This window comes from Miniopterus natalensis, chromosome 18 (assembly GCF_054644295.1).
Source record: "Miniopterus natalensis isolate mMinNat1 chromosome 18, mMinNat1.hap1, whole genome shotgun sequence".
Lineage (NCBI taxonomy): Eukaryota > Metazoa > Chordata > Mammalia > Chiroptera > Miniopteridae > Miniopterus > Miniopterus natalensis.
In genome coordinates, this window is record NC_142098.1 from 19,457,427 (window position 1) to 19,478,957 (window position 21,531).

Sequence of the window (21,531 nt, forward strand, 5' to 3'; positions counted from 1 at the left end):
CCAACCACCTGCTGACTGTGTGATGCAGGGAAAGTTACCTACTTTCTCTGAGCCTCAGTTTCCTCCCCTGTCAGTGGTGTTAGAATAATAACGTGCAGCTGAAAGCCTGGGTATGAAGGTGAAATCTAACACCTTGTAGATAAGTGCTTAGCACAGTTCCTGCAACTTAGCATGTACTAATAACGGCGATCGTCGTCATTATTTTTCCTAATGAGACAGCTCTCCGTTTGTCATCATGGCACCGCTAATAATGCATCAGAATTCCCCTGCAGTAGAATGGCCTGTCGTATTAGCTGGGATGGGAGAGAGTAAATGTTAATGAATGATTTGGTTGAACTTTAAGGAATAGTCCAGGGTCTCAGATTGCTTATCTTTGAAAAAAGAAGCTGACGTGTGTGTGTGAGCACACTGTTTTTTAATATCATCCATGCAGAAGTTAGTAAGTACATGGAAAAGGGAAGGGGATTGACAGGGCCGACTTCATTTGGAGGGACTGAGCTTCAGGACATGTGGGGGGGGGCGGGTGGTACACGTAGGGTGGGGGTGGGCACCAGGAGCAGAGCCACCAGCACCTGGAGGCACAGTCTCTCTTGTCAGCAGGTGCATAGAGTTAGGGGACTGTGGGGGAGGTTTGGGGAGCTTAAGAGGAAGAAAAGATTTCGCAGACAGAGAATGTTGCAATCCTATGCAAGGTCAAGTCCTCAATAACGCGGGCTGTTGTCAGCAGCAGAACAAGTTAGAATTCTGGTTCTGTTTGAGATGCTATTCAGAAGGCGAGGAAAAGGGGTTCTTCTGGTCCCACGCAGGGATGTGAAGCAGGAGATTAGGTCCCAGGAGATGGCACATTCCCAATAGGGGGGGTACTCGAGAGCCAGCTTTCTTCTGAGCTCCTTGTGGGCATTTTGGTCTTTCAGAAGAAGTGATTGTTTTTCTAAACCTGAAAAAAACTTTTAAAAATGTTTAAAGCATGGAGGAAATAAGGTATATACAGCACTTTTGCCCACTGAAGTTTCATACTTTTTAGAGGCTTTCCACCTACCTCCTTGTGCTTCATGATATTCAAGGCCCTTTACTTTCCCCATTGTGTTCTTTTCTGTCTTCCAATAACCTTGCAGGTAGCTGCTGCTATTATTATCATCAGTGTTATTATTACGATTTCTGTTTTATTGGTGGGGGCACCAAGGGCCAGAGAGGTTGGGCAACTTGCCCTGGGTCATGTTGATAGAAAGTGGCAGAGCCAGCTGTGTTTCCTCCCCACACATCAGACTGTTAGGGATGATCCTATTAGTACTGTTCATTGTTGGTATTGAGTTGATTTAAGTAGAAATGGCAGTCATACCGCCCAGTGGATGGGACCAGAGGTGGAAGCAGTGGATTTCTGTCACCTCAAAGCCACTTGTGACTCTGTGACTCAATCCTCCAGTAATGTGGACGGAAAAATAAGCTCTCCTCCCCTCCCCCACAGTGGCTCCAAATAGGCTTGTAGACACTGCACCCTTGCTGACTCCCCAGGCCCCTCGAGTGGCCCTACTCTGCATAGCCATTGTAGTAGGTGGACTTTGTCTTCTTCCCAGGGAGGAATTGCTTATTCTAAGAGTCATATTCTGCAGGGTGGGGAAACAATCTGTCTTTAGATTTTGCAAGATTAAGTGACCTTTACTATGGAATGCAAAACTACTTATTTGTATACTCTCCACAACCACACTGTGAGGTACGTGCTGTTATTTCCCCCTTGTTCGATGAGTCATCTGAGGCCCAAAGAGGTTTAGTAACTTGCTGAAGAACACATGATAAAAGGCTTCGCAGTAGATTTAAACCAGATAATCTTGCTCCAGGGCCTCTGTTCTTAAATACACATTCATTTTGATGAGTGCTATCCATCTACCCATTTATTGCAGAATTCATCTCTCTACCCACCCTTTCACTCATCACCCACCTATCTAGCCATCAGTTCATTTATCCATCTTTTTACTTATCCCTGATTCTACTGTCCTCACATCTGTTCATCCTTCCACTAACCATCCATTTTTCCATCCATCCATCCATCCACCCACTCACCCACCTCTCCACCCACAGACCTGTTCATTGTGTTGGCTATTTGTCTAGCCTGGTTTTTTGCTTCATCCTGGAGAAGCAGTGTCTCCATCCTAGGGGCCAAGCATATGCTTCCTGAAGTTGGAGACCCCTGTGCCAACAGAAATCCCTTAGCTCCCAAGACATATCTGGGCTTGCTCCTGCTTCAGGCAGGAGGAGGCTGCTCGTTCACTTTCCTCCCTCTGTAAACCTGTGGAGGTTCCCCTCTGTAATGTCCTCCAAGTGTGCAAAGCTGCAGGATCTTCCAGAAACACTCTTGACTTTCTGAAGCATTATCATAAATGACTACTTAGCTAGCCCCATTCCCTGACCCAAAGGTTGAAAGTTGGATTAGTTTGGTATGATTTTACTTTTTAAAACTGTTATAGAGTTTGTGTGATACTTCTGAAAATTATGTAATAAATCTAAAACAGATGTTCACAGGGCATTTTATAAGGAAAGAATTTTTAATAGAAACAGGCCAGTTTGATTTGAGATAAATCAATTAAAGAAACAATTAGAATTGTCTACGAAGAAGCAGTGTTATGAAGAGGCAGTAAAGCTTGGCTATTTGCATATTTATTAAGTGCAAAACAATGAAAGTCACTTAATTATTTTGCATAGCCTCTGTTGTGGTACACGATTTCAGTTTTCAAAATTTTCTCTTTATTATGGAAAAATTAAACATAAAAACTTAAACATGTAAACATAAACAATCATATAATGAACCTCCACATACCCATTACCCATGTTCAACAATTTCCAACTATAACTGTACCCACTTCTCCCCTCTCATATTATTTTTCTTTTCATAAGTTTCAAGGGTATATTCCTCACTTATTAATGTCCTTAGGTCAAAATTCCATTCTAGAAAAGTATATTATGTTGACATTGAATTATAAGGAACATTTGAATGTAATTGTTTAATTTTTCTTTGAAATCTTGCTTTTTTGAGGTAGAGCATTGGAATTTTCTGTCATTTTTTTTAAAATAAAAAAATTCAAATCTATAGTAGAGTTGAAAGGATAATAAATCCACCCTCACATACTCTTCACCTAAACACATTGGTTATTAGCATTGGGACTGGCATTTTCCTAAGTGTGTTTTTCATGGGATTACTTAAAGATGGGAGATATTCTTACATTGGAAGGTAGGAAGGCAGTAGCACGTGGCTTTACAACCAGAGGGACTTGGGTTCAGATCTCACCCCCACCATCTCTTAGCCCTGTGTCGCAGGCAAGTTGCCTCATCCTCAGTCCTTCATCTATCAAATGGGAGTAATGATAGTGTACATACACCCATGGGGTTATGCAAGGCACACAGTAGGATCTCAACAAATATTACCTATCACCTTGCCTCAGCCCCCTGTGTTGCAGCTTGGGGCTCTGAATTGGGGGAATTGGGTTTTGTTGATCCAAGTCATTTTTGATCAATAGAGAAGATTTTTGTCATTGAGAGTTGGTATGGCCTAATAATTAAGAAAATAAATCTCAGGGAAGAGTGGTTCCAATCCCAGCTCTTCCCTTACCAGCTTGGAACTTGGTTGAGTGACTTAATCTCTCTGAGCCCAGGTTTCCTCACTGTAAAATGGGGATAGAAAGAATATCTACTGCATTGGGTTGTTGTCAGGAGAAAAGGAAGTGGGGACATCCATGTCCACATTTAGTATAATGTCTGCCTCATATGTGCCCAATGAATGTTACTAATCATATAGTATTATTATAAGTAGAGGTACATCAGCATAGCGCCTACCGTATAAATGCTTAATAAATGTTTCTTCTTCTTCTTATTATTATTATTATAAGTAGGGGTGAAAAACCAACACCAAATTGGTCTTTAAAAGTCTAATTCTACTTTGGTGCAATGAAAAGAATGAAGATTTTTAGTGAAAACTTGCAATGTGATTTCAAGCGAGAGTAAGCCTTTGGATGGTTGGACAGGCAGATGCTGCCAGCCAGGCCTGGTGTCGCTGAGTCATGGGAAATGACCATGTACCTTGAGTTCCATTCAGGGATGTCTTAAAATAAACCAGCCACCTTGAACGCTCCTGGAAGCGTCAGGGGCTTTGGATAGCTTGCCCCATGGCCAGGGTTTCACCTTTATCCTGAGGACTTTGTGCTATTCTTGTTGTCTGGGACTGAATTTTTCCTTTCTCTCTTTTCTGACTCTCATCTCATATCCCAGGTCGAAAGGATTGTAGACAAGAGAAAGAACAAGAAAGGAAAATGGGAGTACCTTATCCGATGGAAAGGCTACGGGAGCACAGAGGACACGTGGGAGCCAGAGCACCATCTACTGCACTGTGAGGAGTTTATCGATGAATTCAATGGGCTGCACCTATCCAAGGACAAGAGGATTAAGTCAGGGAAGCAGGCCAGCGCCTCCAAGCTCCTGCGCGACAGCCGAGGCCCATCAGTGGAGAAACTCTCCAGTAGACCTTCAGAATCTGGAAAGAGCAAAGGGACTTCTCATAAACGGAAGCGGATCAACCCTTCCCTGTCCAAGCCGAAGAAGGGGTATCCAGCCAAGCCCCCTGCGGGAGGTGACAGGGCTGCCAAGACGGTGTCTTACAGGACTACCCCCAGTGGTTTGCAAATAATGCCCCTGAAAAAGGCTCAGAATGGGATAGAAAACGGGGACACCGGATCCGAGAAGGATGAGAGGCACTTTGGAAACGGGTCCCACCAGCCCGGCTTGGATCTGAATGATGTTGGAGAGCAAGACCTGGGCGAGTGTGATATCAACCATGTGGCACTGGCAGAGAACGGGCTCGGTACGTGGCTTGTCTTTCTCCTGCGTTTGGCTCCAGCCATGGCAGATGGGGGTTCTGCATGCACACATAAGGTCCCCACTCTGTCCCTGACTCTTAGCTAGGAAGTTATTCTCCCTTTGTCTCTCTCACCTAGGGCCATGTGGATTTGGTCATGTGCCCACATTGGTTACAGTCACCCATGCATGTGGGGGGACCAAGCCGCTGGCACTCCAGCCAAGGCCGGGAATGGGTTGAAAATTCCCGACACTAGAGGTTCTCCTGTGAGGGCAGCTCAAACTCCTCACCTGCCAGGATCTGAGACTGATGTCCCCAGAGGGCCAGTGCCTTTTCAGGGCAGCACGCACCTCTCAGAGCCCTTGCTTTCAATCTCTTGGGACCCCCAGCAGTGTAGCCCAGAGGTGAGGTCTGGGTTCACGTCTGGTCCTCCTCAGACCCAGTTTGGACTTGGGATTCTTCTAACCCGTTCGTAAGCTGGAGCCTCTTGCCCTTCATCTATAGCTAACATGCATGATCTGGCCCCATTTCTATGTTAGGTCCTAAATGCTGCCCTGTCCCCATCCTGTGCTAATTCTTTTGGTTGCTCCCTACCTTCTTACCCCATCCTGGAAGTAACACAGCAAAGGTGATAGCATTCGTCCCCCTTACCTTGTCCCCACAGGCAAAATTAAGAACAGAGAGGCAATGACCTAGGTAATTCAAGCTCCCAAGCCTGACATTTCTCCAGTAGTCAAATTGCTCCTCAGTCGAGTCCTTGTGGCCAAGTCTTCCAGGTTACCTGTCTTTACCCACGATGCGCACTTACCCATTTCTTGGATACCTGTGTGTCTGCGTGGTTTCTCTTTAGCTGCCAGAACCCTGAGCCTCGGGATGTCAGGAAACCCTGCATGAGTGTGGAGAGCCTGTGTCCAACAGAGTAGGGCCATCGATGCCCTGGATGGAACCAGGGTGTGTGTGGGAGCAGGGGTACTGGATGCCAGTAGGACAGGCTGGAAGAGGTCCTGGAGGGATGGGGTGATGGGGGCAACTGCACAGGACAGTGACGATGCTTTCAGAGTTCTGAGTGCCCAGAGCATGTTCTACTGGGGAGAGCATGACATCCTTAGGGGGTCTTGCCAGGGAATCTGAGCAATCGCTTTGAGATTCCTCTGTCTCCAGAGAGGAGTTTCACCCAAACAGGATTTATTTAGCAGCCTCTGCCCCAGATTGATCCCCCCTTTCTTTCTGGGGATCCCTGATGCTGATGTGACTCTGCCCGCTACTGTGTGTAAATGCTGTTTGTTTTTAAAAATTCACCTCTCCCGGAGGAGTGGGTTTGTGTAAATGAGGTCTGGCACAGACTTTATCTGTGTTTGACGCTCCTGTGATAACTGCTGGCAGTGGAGGAATTCCCTGTCTTGGGGAGGGTTGCTGGTGAGTGGAGCTTCTGAGGCTTCTGGTGTGCAGGCAGAGGAAACCTGGGCATGATTCCTTGCAGTCTGACTGGTAGAAGTGCCCTGTCCTGCTCAAACTGTGGCTGCAGAGCGAGAGGAGAAGCATGAGGGAGGATGGTTTGCTCACTTTAGCTGCCAGCCTGCCGCGTGAGGAGAGAAGCCAGTGGAGGAGTCTGGGTGAAGGAGCGCCTCTGGTTCCCTGCAACATTCCAAAGTGGGGCAGAGTGCCAGCCAGTTCCTCTCCATCCTTGGGCCTCATTGGTGTCCCCTTGTTCACGATCTGATGATGGGCACGCTACCCCACATTGGGGAAAATAGGCAAGGATAAGTCTGTTTGGATGAGTTGGTGGCCTTGTTAACTTCCAGCCTTAGCTCCAGAATGCTGCTGAGAGCTTCCACATCTCTGGTCTCTTGTTGGCCTCATTTTTTTCCTGTGTTCTTTACTCCACTTGGGCCCATGCCTGGATAGAGAGGAGGAAGCTGCCTGCCTCTGTTGTGTTCTGCTTTAGGTGTTCCCAAAGGACCCTTTTGTTTAATCACATCTCATAGTATTGGTGTCCTTGAGATTCCCCATAAGGTTAAGGCAGTGGTTCTCAGATTGTACATGTGTAAGATTACATGTGTAAGAATGCAGGTCCCAGAGAGTCTGATTTACTACATCTTGGGTAGAGCTGAGAAGATGGGTTTTAATTAGTTAATTAATTAAAATATGTTTGATTTTTTTTTTTTTTTTTTAGAGAGAAAGGGAGAGGGAGAGAGAGAAACATCATTGAGATTCATTGATCAGCTGCCTCCTGCATTTCCCCCCACTGAGGGTCGAGCCTGCAACCCGGGCATGTGCCCTGACTGGGAATGGAACCTGAGAGCTCTTGGTGCACAGGATAACACTCTACCTACTGAGCCACACTGGCCAGGGCAAAAATGGTTTTTAACAAGCACCCTGAGAGACTCTTATGCATTTTGAGACACACACTGTGGCAATATGGGGATGGCAGTTAAGTTTTACATCAGGTATAAATTTAAATCAATTCAATACTTATTTTTTTGAAAACTTCCTAAGGGTTAATCACTATGTTAGCTGCTGGGAGTAGCATAATAAAAAGACAGGTAAGGACTTATTCCTCCGAAACTTACAACATACTCTCCAATAAGTTCAGAGTGGATGTCTCTAGGTCAGTGTTGAGAAAACTCGCTCATTAGAAGGAATAACACATATGTTATATACATGATATGCCTTTTCATACCTGTCTTGACATCTTCTGTGGTCACTAGGGTGGTAAATGCCCCAAACACTGTCAGTCTTTAACACTTTGGTGAGAACTAGCTTATTATTCAGGTCTTGGGGTAACTGGGGAGAGGCAAAGGCTGGGAATCCTTTCCAGAGAAAGAGAGAGAGAGTGGTTTGGGGTTCTTGGACAAGACCCAAGACAGAAGGTGTTTTGTGGTTCCAGAACTTTGCAGCAAGGGGTCAAAGCTGTAGTCAAGTGCATGGTTCCACTTATGTTTTCAACCAGAGGGAAGCCTTGACGAAGCCAGTGCCAGTGCTCATGTGGGACTGAGTGTCTTCTTCCTCCCTACTCCTTAACCCCTTTCTCCTGACCACCTTTACCAAAGGATCCAGTTCCCAGTGGCACAAAGGGTGAGCTGACGGGGGGTTTTCAGCATCGAGGCAGACTCATCTTTGCCTGGCAGAAGGTGGCTGGGGAGATCCTGGCTGCGCTTCCCCAGCATTTGTTTTGGGGGTGGGCTGTTGCTTTTTGTATGATTTTAACTTCTCTTTGGTGGATTAAGGTTCTGCATACAGAAAAGCAACTTATGTAACACGTTACTCATTTACTGCTGACTTCCCTGATCTGTGCTGTGGGAACAAGTGCTAAATCAGGGCTCCGGTGTTTTGGTTTCAGACTGCCTTTTCCCCAGCAGTGCTTGTGAAGCCTCTGTAGCGACTAGGTACTGCTCTTGGTTCTATTTCTTCTTCCCTAACGGCCCTGTGGTCTGGGGACCATCTGCCTCAGTATCCCTTGGGGAGCTTGTTTAAAATGAGCTCCACCCCAATGGAATGGATCAGGATTTCAGGAGACAGGGCGGGGGCTATGCATTTTAAATACTGAATTTTAATGGCCATGGGTGTATATGTCCCGTAGTTCCCGTGGATGTGTTTGGTTGTAAGTGATGCTTCATAGATCGACTTGGGGTAGATCCCAAGTGACTCGTTGGATGGTCACCTCGTACATGGGAATGTAATTCGGTCCTTCGAAGGTTTAATACCTGGCATAATTTCTCCTTGCTCATGCACTTTCTACCAGGCATCTCTTTGTATTCTAAAACAGAACAGTTTCATCTGTATGAAAAAGCTTTTGGTTAGCTAGCTTCCGTGGTCTGGTGCAGGAACACTGGTTAGTGCTTCCTGGTCTCCAATAGGCCAGAGCGTCAACACTTTACAGATTCAGATGAGCCTTTCACTGACGGAAACATCCCTAACCAGGAGCCAGCGCGTCGCTCTGAACCCCAGCACGACACATTCTCTGAATTTCCGTGAAACCAGTGAGTTTCCACTGTTGATGCTGAGCCCGTGGCCCTGGGTTCACATGGCTTCGAATTTTGAGATAATTTTCCTTGTGTCCCGAGACTGTCGTCTGTCACACAGGCACTGCCCTCCAGACACTGCTTGATTCGTGCTTTCAGAATTGTTCCTGTCATTGAATGAGTCATCCCACACCGATGCTCGCGTTTGCCACGTTCTCTCCATTGATCTTTTACAGTTATCTCAGCTTTCACTGGTATAGTGTTTGTTTATCTCTTCCTGCTCACTTTTTCAACATGATTATCATTTTTTCCTTTGTTGAACATAGTGGAGTTACCGTGTTTTAACAGCAGTCCAGAACTGAGCACCAGCATGGGACATGCCCTGGGACTTTCGAGAACCTAGGGCTCTCAAACATGAAGCCAGTATCAGGTCCCCTGGAGGGCATGTTAAAACACAGATTACTAAAATTGAAAACACAAATAAACAGGAAAACAAAAACTCCCACACAGATGGCTGTGCCAACCCCAGGGTTTCTGGCTCAGTGGGTATGGAGGAGAGCCTGAAAATCTGCATTTCTAGCACATTATCCTAGATGCTGCTGCAGGTCCAGAGACCCACTTTCAGAACCACTGCTCTAGCCAAATAAGCCCCAAGATGGTAGAGACGAAAATGACAGACAGTGGTTGAGAATACCAGTTGGTGGTAACAGACTTATGGATACAGACAGACTGACATCTGTCAGAGGGGAGTGGGTTCGGTGGCTGGGTGAAAAAAGCGAAGGGATTAAGCATAAAAGCCAACACAACTCATAGACACAGGCAACCTATGGTGATTACCAGGGGGAAAGAGGGGTGAGGGGAGGTAGAAGAGGGTAAAGGGAGGATAAATGGTGATGGAAGGAGACTTAACGACTTAACTTGGGGTGGTGAACACACAATACAGTGTACAGATGCTGTATTATAGAGTTGAAACCTATAGAATTTTATTAACCAATGTCACCCCAGTAGATTCAATAAAAAGAAAAAAAGAAAATACCAGTTGATGGTATCGAGGAGAATTGAAACGCCTTTGGTCTGGACCTTGAGTTTGCATTCTTGAGAATTTACAAGTTGAAAGTTTGAGAGTATGGGAACTTCCCAGTGGTGAGGCCTGGGAGTTTGCAAAGGACTTTCTGTGATCCTCATAGCAGTCCTGAGTGGTAGCTGTTGACATACCCATTTAATAGAGGAGGGGACTGAGGTTACAAATGTTCAGGTTGGGAAGAGAAGAGAAATCCAGGCAACTGGAGTCCAGAGCTGGCCCCTGGATCACTGTCCAGCCAGGTTCCACACACATGCCACTTCTTGGACTCACCCTCTTGCTTATTGATGGATGGATATAATCCTTTTGAGCCTGAGATACTATCGCTAACTCTGTGCCATTGAGTTTGAAGATCTGCTCAATATCCTAGAAAAATACAACAAAACAGACTCAAGGAGGATTAGAAAACCCAAACAGAGCAAGAACTATTGAAGAAGTCATTAACTCAGCCATTACAAAGCTCTCATAAAAAGCAGGGAAGAAGGCACATGAGGCCCCATGGTTTTATAGGCAAGTCTACCAACTATTCTAGAACAGATATCCAAATAGTTGCAGAGAACAGAAAAAGAGAAAACACTCCAGTTCCTTTGATGAGGCCAGTCTAACCTGGATTTCAAATCCGACAGGAGGAACAAGGAAAATTATAGGTCAATTTCACTTGAAGATACAGTCCTCAGAGTCCTGAATGACACCCCCCGGGCTTGCTACAGCGTCCTTGATGCTTCCTTAAAGTCGTGAGTGTGCCAGAAACTTCACACTCTGTGCCCTGAACTCAACCCCAGTTCGTGACCTTTAGAATCACCACTGCTTCTCCAGGTGCCCAGCTTGTCCCTGGGAGAGGCCTAGGGGAAGCTGGCTCAGGCCAGCCACATGTCCTGGGCAGCGGCCCCAATCCATCTAGTAAATCACAGAAAGTCCACAGAGGGTGTCCACTCCACGGCCTCTTGTTAACACAGGTATTTGTTTCCCTGGGCACAGCTGTTCTTTTAACACACTTCAGACACCCAATCCCAAGCCAACAGACTTTGACCAACCTTTTTCTTTTTCAAAAGTGGCTCGTTTTCCAAACCAGTAACAACAACAAAAACCTAAGTGGTTCTTCTGTTTTGTCTTTCAAAGTGTGGCAAGTAAGTGACTTGTGCTAATGAAACCCTTTTATGTGGTAATGTGAAGACCGTCTGACTTAGACTTGGGCACCGCCTCTGAGTGGAAATAGCCAGACTGTGATGGAAAATCTGACTGCAAACTTGACCCATGGCAAATCCAAGGGGGAAATAGACTCTCCCAATTCGTTCCCCGATTCTGGATTTGATTTTGGCATCCAGAAGAGGCTGATGGAATCTTGACCACTGTCAAGATTTGGAAATGGACTAGTTACTTTCTCTGCCAGCTCAGATACTGTCTTCCTCTTTCAACTACCTCAAAAAAAAAAAAAAAAAAAAAATCCCACCAAACAAACAAAAAACGCTTAGGACCTGAAGTTGCCATTTATCATCAGTGGTAAACCAAACTAAGTGGGGTGGGCAGTAGAAGCCCTGTCCCCACCCCAGGTGCAAGCAGTTAAGGGTCTGCAGAGGGTGGCAAAACAGTAATAAAAATCAAAGCTTTTCTCTGTTGGGGTGAACTCCAGACCCACAGCTTGTCCGCCACCCCCACTGTCCATACAAATGATTATGGGGGTGCTGAGCTCCTTCTGGAGGCTAAGTCTCTTTCTTTGTGTCTGACATCTGGGATGGATACCACTTAATCTCCTCAGCGGTTTTCTGATTTAGCAGCTTAACAACATAGCATCATAACAAGGTTAGCTGTGAACAGCCTTGCTTCTAGGTGGGGAAACTGAGGCTCAGAGAGGTTGAGACACAGAATGTCGAGGGCAGGAGTTGGGATGCGGTGTCAGGTCTGGCGATGCTGAAGCTGTCAGAGGTCTGTGACTCATTTTATAAAGGAAAAAAGGCACTTCTGGGATTTAGGTTCAAACCAGCAGACCTTCCCCTGGGTTCTGAGAAAGTTCTGGTTAGCATCCCAGAGCCTTCCTTTGAAACATCTTCTGTGGTTCCAAAGATGCTGATTTGGCGTTCCAGGGAGGTGGACCCTTTGGTCCTGAGTGATTTTTCTCTGGGCCTTAGATGAAAAGACAAACACACACACACACGCACAAGAAGCCAAGACCTCCACTGAGAAGGTGACATCTGAGTAAAGACGGGAGGTGGTGAAAACATCTTGTTTTAAACTTAAAAACCCGTCTGTGTCAGATATGTAGATCTGTTTCCCTATTTTAGCGGCCCAGGGTTTTATAGTATGCAGATAAACTGTCCTCTCTCTGATGGTCACTTAGGCTGCCTCCGAGGACACACAGTCTTGCCAACCCTGGCATTGCCCAAGTCATTGTCATGCTTTCCCAGCCTCTGTTGTTCTGATTTTAGTTTGCAGATGAGGGTGAGCATCTTCTCATGTTCCTGCCGCTTGTGTTTCTTTCCCTGGGAGTGGCCCAAGCATAGTCAGGCCAAGTGTAGAGAAGGTGACACTCAGTATGGTGGGTGGACAAGGGCATTTGGCCACCTTGCTTCAGGCAAATTGCTTTGCCTCTCTGGGCCAAATTCTTCATTCATAAGATGCAAATATAATCATACCTCATGGAGTTGGGGTAAAGAATAAGTGATTTCATTCATAGAAAGTCCGTAGAATATTACCTGGCATATGGTAGACATTTGATAAATATTAGCTATTGTTATTTCAATCCTTTGCCTATTTTTCTACCCGGGTCTTTGTATTTTCCTATTTGATTTTTAGAGCACTTTACGTATTGTACATATTAATCCCTCATTATGTATGTTAACCAGTACTCATGGGGTGACTACTGTATACCGGAAACTGTTTAGACAAATCATTGAAATACCTTATACCATGATGGAGATATGCAGAAGATACTGAGGGAGCTATAGGCAGAGGCTCCTAAGCCAAGTTTGGGAAGGGAATTAGGAGAGGGCTTCTTGGAAGAGGTGCTATGCAAGCTGAGTCTGCTGGAATGAGCCAGAATGAATGAGGAAAGAGGCAGGGATGGTGGGATGACAGATGACACAGGGGCATAGAGCCCAGGATCAGCATGTGGGTGTGATAGCAGATCACAAAGACTGTGGGAGCCCAGGCAGTTCTAGACCACCCTGCAGGGGAGGCTGAGGCTCCAGGGAATTCCCTGTGCTGTCAGGGTTGCCTTAAGAACCAGGTAGATGGAGCCTGCAGTAGGACGGTGTTTTGGGTTCTTTCTGGAAGGGGTGAGGACATCCTCACGCAGCCTACACTCTCCAGGTCTGCCTCGTACCCTTCCCCACACCGGCTCCCTGTGCTCTGCCCTGGCGCCCTCCCCTCCAGCCCTGAGTGCGTAGTTGGCCTCTTCATTCTTCATGGCTCGCTCGAGCAGCGATTTCCCCATGGGAACCTTCCCCGACGAGCCCCGTAGGTCAGCTTCCAGTGTTGTTCGCTCAGGTAGAACCGTGTTTCTTCCCTGACACCACTCACCCTGCTTTGTAATGGTCACAGCCTGATTCCGCGAATAATCTCCTCCCTCACTAGATCATGAGCTCTGCTGGGGCAGGCATCGTCTCTGTTTTTGCTCACAGTTGTATCTCCAGCACCTAACAGTGTCAGGCACATAGTAGGTGCTTAAGAAGTACCCGCCAAACGCGGGAGTGAATGAATGGGTGCATTGACAAAAGAAGCAGCAAGAAGCCTTTCCTGCTTAAGATGTGGGTCCTGAGGCCTCGCTGTGAATTGTCCTCACATCTGTCAAATGCTCCCATCACTGTCTCAGTGTCACCCTCCCACCCGGGCTTGTCTTGCGCTCCCTGCTCCTGGGAGCGTGTCATGGAGAGCTAATGTTTTGTCAGGGCTTTTTGCAGCAGCTGAAGGATTCCCTCTCCCCTGTCTTGTCTGAGAGTTGTTTTCACCATCTGCTCTGACGGCCCGACTTGCTACGCTTCTCCACCCTTAATATTCACGCAGTCTCGCCAGCTCTTAATTAAGCTCCTGGGCTCATCCCCCACACTCCGAGCTCCATCAAGGGTTGGGTTGTGTGGATTCATTTTCAGCAGAGTACATTTCGATTGGGTGTTATTTTCTGTGTTTAGTGTAGTCCCTCACTATGGAAGAGAAAACTCAGTGGACTTTTTACTAGAAGTCCCAGTTACAGAAAGGATTTTGAGATTTCTCTTTTAAACTTGCTGTGAACTTTGGAGGCAGCATGGGGAGGAAGAAACGAAGGAGCGAGTGTGCTTTGGAGACAGAGGGTCTGTGAACTCAAGTGCAAACTCTGTCTCTTGCTGAGTCGGTGACTCTAATAAGGTCTCACCAGCTTTGGAGCCTCAGTTTTCACCTCTGTATTATGGGACTAACAGTACCTACCACAAAGCATTAAATGATGGTTCCCAACTCACAGCCAGTGCTGAGTGAATGTTAGTTTCTCTTCCCCCCTTTCTTAGACTGTGCTGCTTCTGAAAGCCCTGAGGGTTCCATGTGTGAAGGTAGATGGCAGTGGCATTCTGGGCCGAGGGGACACTGAAGCAAATGCTCCAGGAGCAGGGAAGAGCAGAGCGTTTCAGAGAACCTCGAACAGTCCTGGAAATTAGGGTGTTTAAGGGGCAAGAGAGGGGGTTCAGGTTGGAAAACAGGATGAGGCCAGAAGGTAGAGTTTGTGAGCAGAGTTGTGGCAAGAAGAGATGAGAAAATGGATTTTCAACTGGGTCGTTGTATACTTTGAAGACCCCAGGGGATCTTTCTGTGAGTCCCAGGAGTCTGGCCTCAGGGTGCTTTGAGGGTCAGCATGGCCTTGGAGGGTTTTAACACAGAAGACATAATTTAACCTTTGGGAAAAGGTTCCTTTTAATCGGGTTATTTTGCATTTTATATTCATGCTTTGCTCTGCTGTTAAGACATCTGACAGTAAATATCATAAGATGTACGATCGTCACTCTCAGCAATCCTAAGTGATCCTGGAACCTAAACTTCCTTGAAGTTCATAGTGTGTGAATTTTCTCAGGAGGCATAATTATAACATGCTAAATGGTGGCTAGCGTGGCTAAGTAAGATTTTAAAAATCTACCTGCAAATTTGAGCTTTGCTGTTGAATTCAGCCCCGAGATCAGGGTGTCTATGGTGACAGTGAAGGTCTGGGACAATGAGCGGCTATGAAATACCGAGTTCAGGTGCAGGTTAGGCACTTTGAACTCTCGTGGCACGAGTGGGTGGAGTGATTGGGGTTTTTTTCAACTTCAGTCCCCTTCTCCCACTAGAGATTCTGAGCACTCAGCCAGCTCCTGTTGAAAGAAGCTGCTGTCCTAGCTGCTGAGTCTGATGTGCTGAGACAGAAAAGGGTCTTGACATGTAAACTTTGCACCCTCACACTTCCCCTCCCAGAACGGTCCGCCACGCTTTGGTGAGTCAACCACAGAATGGGAAACTGTTCTGATGCTCAAGAACTCTCACTCTCTCTTCTAAAAACTGCAGCTTGAAAACTCTAACCGTCGTCAACAAAGTGATGGTTTTACCCAACTGTGGGACCAGTGACTTTTCTTCTGCTTTTTTAAGCCTACCCTCCACCTAACCCTCTGCCCAAGTTTGCAGCTGAAGGGGCTCCAGTGCGAATTGCCCTCAGGGTGGTCCCAGCCCCCACTTCTGTCTATCTAAGGTGCTGGTACCTAAGGTGCTGATAAGGACTGGAGTGCTGAGGAGCGTGGACAGGAAGGGAAATGCCTGACTCTTGGTCTTTTTATGGGTCTAGTAGCAGATTCATTGAGATTTCCTTATCTTGCTTTCCAGCTTCTCTCTCATGTTCCCTCTTTTGGTCAGGAGGTAGGAACCTCTATAGGTCCATTATACATCCAGCACTTCTTTGTTTATCTGCTCATTCATTCAGCAACAATTGAGCCCTTTCAGTGTGCTGGGCTGCACTGTTTCTGAAGATATAGGAATGACTAACATAGCCCCTGCCTTTAAGAATCTGTCTGAGGGTCGGGGTGAGTCAGGCATGTGAGAAAAGGTATATCAGAGTTTGCAAGATAATTATCCTGCAGAATGATTACTTGTACTGTAAAGGCTGAAAACACCCCCCCCCCCCCAAAACAGAAGCATGTACACACACCCACGAGAAGAGGGATGAGCTGCTCTGGAAGAATTCCTAGCCAGGTAACAGCAGAGCTACAGTGAGAAGTGTGAGGGGCAGGAGAGCGAGAACCTTCCAGGAGAGAGAATGACTCTGGGATCCCAGCTTCTCCCTTCTGTGTTGTGATGGCTCAAACTGCCAAAGGTGTTACTATTTTCTTTGCAAGGGAAGGAAACTTCGTAGCACTCACACCGTGTTCTCTTCCCCGGCACCTTTGAGAGGTGAGACCTCACTTAGCTGTTGTGAGGCAGGAGGGCCAGGTGTGATGTAAGTACAAAGTCATCTAGGTGTGGGATCAACCTGATTTCAGAAAACCAATGTTTTCATGCATACAACTAATACAAAGGTTTAGAATTGTGATCAACACATTGAGAAATGAATATGGAATGGGTCACAGTTAGCAAATGCAGGGCTGGAGTTTTTATACTGTCTGGCAGCAAAACCCTCAACTTCCATGCTTCTGGAATGTTCTGTTTCCCATGGCGTCTTTCCTGCCAGCTTGCTGCAGTCTTTCAGAAGGTACCATGCTCCAGAAGGGGAGAGGCCTTGAGGGCAGCTCCGTGTGAAGTTAGTCTGTTGGGCTCTGGGGGGTGACTTCCCTCTGAGTCTCCTAAAACACAGGGTCCATTTTATCCACTTACAGTCGGAAACAGGATATAGTGTAGGTGGTGTGAATTCACGCCCTAAGGAGTCTCTCCTCCCTTCCTTGGCCAAAGATGGTGCAACTTCCAAGTTACCACTGGAGACTTGAGCTCAGTGTCCTGATAGAGAAAAAAAGCTTTGAATTCACAGAGACACCCCACCCATTCTTTACCACATTACCCTGTTGTTTTCCCATCTATAATTATTTTAGGTATTAATTTACTTATTTATTTTTCATCGCCCTTCACCAAGCAAGCTCCGTGAGGGCAGGGACCTTATTTTTCCAAAATTTTCTGGATAGCCATCATCTAGTATGAGAGCCAGCCCGTAGGAGGTAATAAATAGATTTTAAGTGAATGGAGGCCAGGAGGATTTTATTCAAACCTTTCCCAATCCTGGAAAGCACTGATGTATCAGAGCCCTGAGCTTCTGACTTCTCCCAGGCGAGAGCCCGTGTCCACCAAGAGCAGCTGCTGTAATGCGCTAACTCCTGCCAGCAGGACCGCCGTGTGGGTTTGCCTGGGCTGCTGCGGAAACCGTGCCCAGCTCCAATTAGGAAGCCCTTCCGAGGAGCTGAAGGTTTTGAGGTTAACCCTCAAGAAACAGCTCCCTTTACACAACCCTGTTAATTAAGTGCTCCCGTTTGCTTTCCAGAGTTCATTGAATCATTTTAGCCGCATTGTGGTGTTTGACAAAGCCCAGTTGCTTCGAGCAATGGCAGAGGGCAGGAGGAGGCGGCTTCAGGGAAGCTGGGATGGCACAGGCACTGCCGCCTCTGTGCCCCTTCGAGGCCGGGCGCTCCCTGGGGCGGGGACCTGGCGTTCTGGAGGGGGGGTCCAGTGAAGCATTTCCTGGTTGCTTCCTGGGTTGTCTGGTTGAACTTCCAGGGCCCCCAATGTTAATGAAGGATCTGAGTCCACGCAGAGGTGGACTCGCGGCTCCAGAAGCCAGGGCACACTTTCTGTGGACTTCTGGCGCACAGGTATTATGCTGGGCCTTGTTGCGTGTGTCAGTGGCTCTGTCCTCAAAACGCTTACAATGTTGTTGGAGACAGGATTCACGCAGAAAATATTATTGAACTACGTTTATGTTGAGCTGGGCTGTAATGATTAGAAAACAAGGACTACCATTTATTCCTTGCTTCTTATATCATGGGTCCTTTAAATATGTTATTTCATTCGATCCTGCTCTCTGAGGATTAGTAACCAGGACGAGTCCACTCTGCCCACACAGTAATTTTTCTGAGAGGGGCCCGGTTTGGCCTCAGGGGACCAGCTTCTGGTTGGGATGCAGCATTTCAGTCTCCATCGTGACTTCTTTCCCTTCCCTGCCAAAAACGAAATGAAAGGTTCCAACTATGCTTAGCACATAGTAAATCCTCTGCGTGTTCTTGTACCCTTCCTGCCACATCACTGCAGCCTAGTGAGGCTGGCTTTGACATCTGGCTCCATCCCCCTACCCCCAGCAGAAATGCTGAACTCAACAAGATTTTCAGACCTTCATCAGCATGCAAGCATAGGGCTTGAGGGAGACTTCTCACACCTTGGCACTCTGGGGGCGGGGAGCTGCCTGGTGGTGGAGAATACCTGGGTTGTCTGGACCCTGCTTCTCAAAGCCTAATCTCGGGAATGGTGGCAGCACCATGGCATGGGCCCAGCAGGCTGGGTTTTCAGAGTTCTTCAGGTGATCCTGATGCACTTTCAGATTTAAGAACCACTGGGCCAGGTTCTCAAACTTGCCTGCATGTCAGAATCGCCTAAGAAGTGTATTGTGGTTTTTAAAAATCTATTATTATTAACTTAATATTGAAATGTATTCTTTAAAACAAACTTCACTTTTTAAACCATTTCAGATTTACAGAGAAATTTGAAAGATAAGACAGAGAGTTCCTATATGCCCACATTCAGCTTCTGCTATTATTAATACCCTGCATTCGTGTGGTACATTTGTTACAGTTGATGGGCCAGTATTGATGAATTGTTATTAACTAAAGTCCATGCATCAGTCAGGTTTCCTTCGTCTCTATCTAATGTCTGTCCCAAATCCTATCCGGGATCCCACTTACCTTTCATCCTCTCATCTCCTTGGGTCCCTCTGGGCTGTGACAGGTGCTCAGACTTCACTGGTTTTTGATGACCTTCACAGCTTTGAAATGTACTGATGAAGTATTCTGTAGAATGTCCCTCACTCTGGGTTTGTTGGACGTGGATCTCGTGATGTAAGTTATCGAGAGGAAGACCATAGAGGTGAAGTGCCATCCTCCTCGCATCATAATCAAGGGTGCACCACCTTGACGTATCACTGTGGGTGTTGACCCTGATCACCTGGCTGAGGGAGCTTGACTTCTCCATCATGGTTCTCCACTGTCACTCCGCTCCCCCCAACTTTCCATATTGTGCTGCTTAGAAGGAGTCACTGTGTGCAGCCCACACTTAAACAGTGGGGCCTTAAGCTCCTCTTCCTTGAAGGCAGAGTGTCTACATAAACTATTTGGAATTCTTGTGCATGGGAGAATTGTCTCCTCTCTTCCATTTATTCATTTATTCCATCATTAATTTATATTAGTATGGACTCATGGATCTTGATTTTATACTCTCAGTTATAAGGCAATACTACTTTATTTTCTTGCCCAAATTGTTCCATCCTTGGCCGTTAGGAGCTCATTCACTTGGCTCCTGTGTCCTTTTTAGCATACCCTCATCGTTGTAAGGTAATTAAAATTTTTTTAGTGCTTCCTTCCTTTCAGCCACTACAAGCCTATCTGATATGTTTCCTACTCCAGTCTTGGAATCAGCCATTTCTCCAGGGAGCCCTGGCTCCTTTGATTCAGAACGGTATCAGAAACCGAGATCTGGGCCCTAGGTGTGCTTGCTGCTGTTGGCATGTCATTGATTCTGGACCCTCTCAGCTGACAGAGCAAAGGAATACGTGTGTATGTCCACTTATCTATAAAGATTTCTGTATGTAATCATCTGTAACTGTATTAAACTAAACATGAGCTCACACTGATGTCTTCAACTCGAATCCATCATCACATGGATCGTTCTAGCCTCCTCCCCTTGCTTATCTGTAAAGTCTCCAACAGTGAGAAACCTTTCCTACCACCCGCTGTCTTCATAACCGTTCAGTTCCAGCACACGTGTATTGCGGTATCAAAATCTTTAACTCCTGCCTACCTCCATGGCAATCAACCTTATCAGCTAGAGTGCAGTGCTTCTGTACAGGCGATTTTGCCTGTAGTTTTACAGACTCCACCCATTCCTGAGGTTCCTTAGGTCAGCACTTTCCCCCTCCCCCTTCAGTGAGGTTGTTTCATACTTTTATCATATTCTGCATTCCATCCTGGGAATCTCCCAGCTTCTTCATTTTTTAAAATTTGCATACTTTAAGGTACACTGTGCTGTAAAATTCTTTGGGATTCAACAAATGCATAATGTCTTGTATTCACCGTCATAGTGTCATACAGAATAGTTTCACTGCCCTAAAAAAATCTCCCTTGCTTCACCTTCCCACCCTTTTCTTACTCCATCTGAACTCCTGGCAGCCACTGACCTTTTTACTGTTTCTATACTTTTGTCTTTTCTGGAATGTTATATAACTGGAATCATGCATTGTGTAGCCTTTTCAGACTAGCTTATTTCACTTAGTGGTTTGCATTTAAGATGTGTTCATGTATTTTTGTGGTTTGATAACTAATAATGTTTTATTGCTGAATAATATTCCATTGTATGAATGGACCATAGTTTGTTTATCCATGCACCTAGTAAAGGGCATGTTGGCCGCTTCCAGTCTTTGGTGATTATAAAGCTGCAGAATTTTTGTTTTGTCTTGTGGCCGTTAGCTTTTAAAGCAGTGGTTCCTTTTTGCTGAAGGCGTCTGGACAAAATCTGTGTACTCACGGGCGGATGTGTGGGACAGGGGAATCAAGGATCACAGGGGGTCCTTCTCAGAGAGCCCTCCCTGTCGACTTCTGAGTTTGGAGATATAGTAAGGCCCAGGCCCTTCCCCCTCCCAGAAGAGAGGGTGCACGGGGTCCCAGCGACATCCGGCCCTTCCAGTGAACATCTGAGTGCTCTCTGGTCTTGCCCTTGCACGATTGTTCCGTCTTGGTTTCTCACTTGTTTTATCTGATTTTGGAAGGCTCTGCTCTGACCAACGGCGGATTGAACATGCACAGCCCGGTGAAGAGGAAGCTGGAAGCAGAGAAGGATTATGTCTTTGACAAGAGGCTCAGGTACAGCGTCCGCCAGAATGAAAGCAACTGTCGGTTCCGGGACATTGTCGTGCGGAAGGAAGAGGGGTTCACACACATCCTGCTGTCCAGCCAGACCTCAGACAACAACGCGCTGACCCCCGAGGTGAGGGGCGGAGCGGAGGGGGCAGGTTGGGAGGGCCTCTCATTCATCAGCCTGGGCGCTGGCTTCTCTGTTCCTTCGGGGCCGAGGAGAACAGCGAGACTGCGGGGCACAGTACTGAGCACTTTACATGCACTGTCCGTTTGAGCTCTATGACCAGGTAACGATGTCAGTAACACTTGTTATTATATCTGTACAGATGCAGGCCCTGGTAAACAGAGGTTCAGTCAGCTGGTCAGGACGCAGTCGGGGGAGGCCCCAGAATCCAAACGTCGCAGCTCGGGCTTGTCCAGCTAGGCCGCATTATAATAAGCAGTTTCATTGCTGCAGATGGAACTACATTCACTCAGCCCGCTTACATTTTTTTTGGAGATATAATTCACATACCATGAATTTCACCCTTTTAAAATGTACCATTCAGTGATTTTGTACTGTATTTACAAAGTTGTGGAACCATCACCACTAATTGCAGAACATTTCCATCACCCCAAATGGAA

The 21,531-nt window shown here is 46.6% G+C and overlaps 1 protein-coding gene across 1 annotated transcript in view; it reads left to right on the forward strand.

Annotated features, from left to right (window-relative positions):
• CDYL2 (chromodomain Y like 2) overlaps positions 1-21,531 on the forward strand; it is a 131,089-nt gene that overhangs the window by 85,807 nt on the left and 23,751 nt on the right. The window contains exons 2-3 of the mRNA XM_087827138.1: positions 4,258-4,846; positions 20,820-21,037. Coding sequence (XP_087683264.1) covers positions 4,258-4,846; positions 20,820-21,037 — 807 coding nt within the window. The remainder of the gene's footprint in view (positions 1-4,257; positions 4,847-20,819; positions 21,038-21,531) is intronic.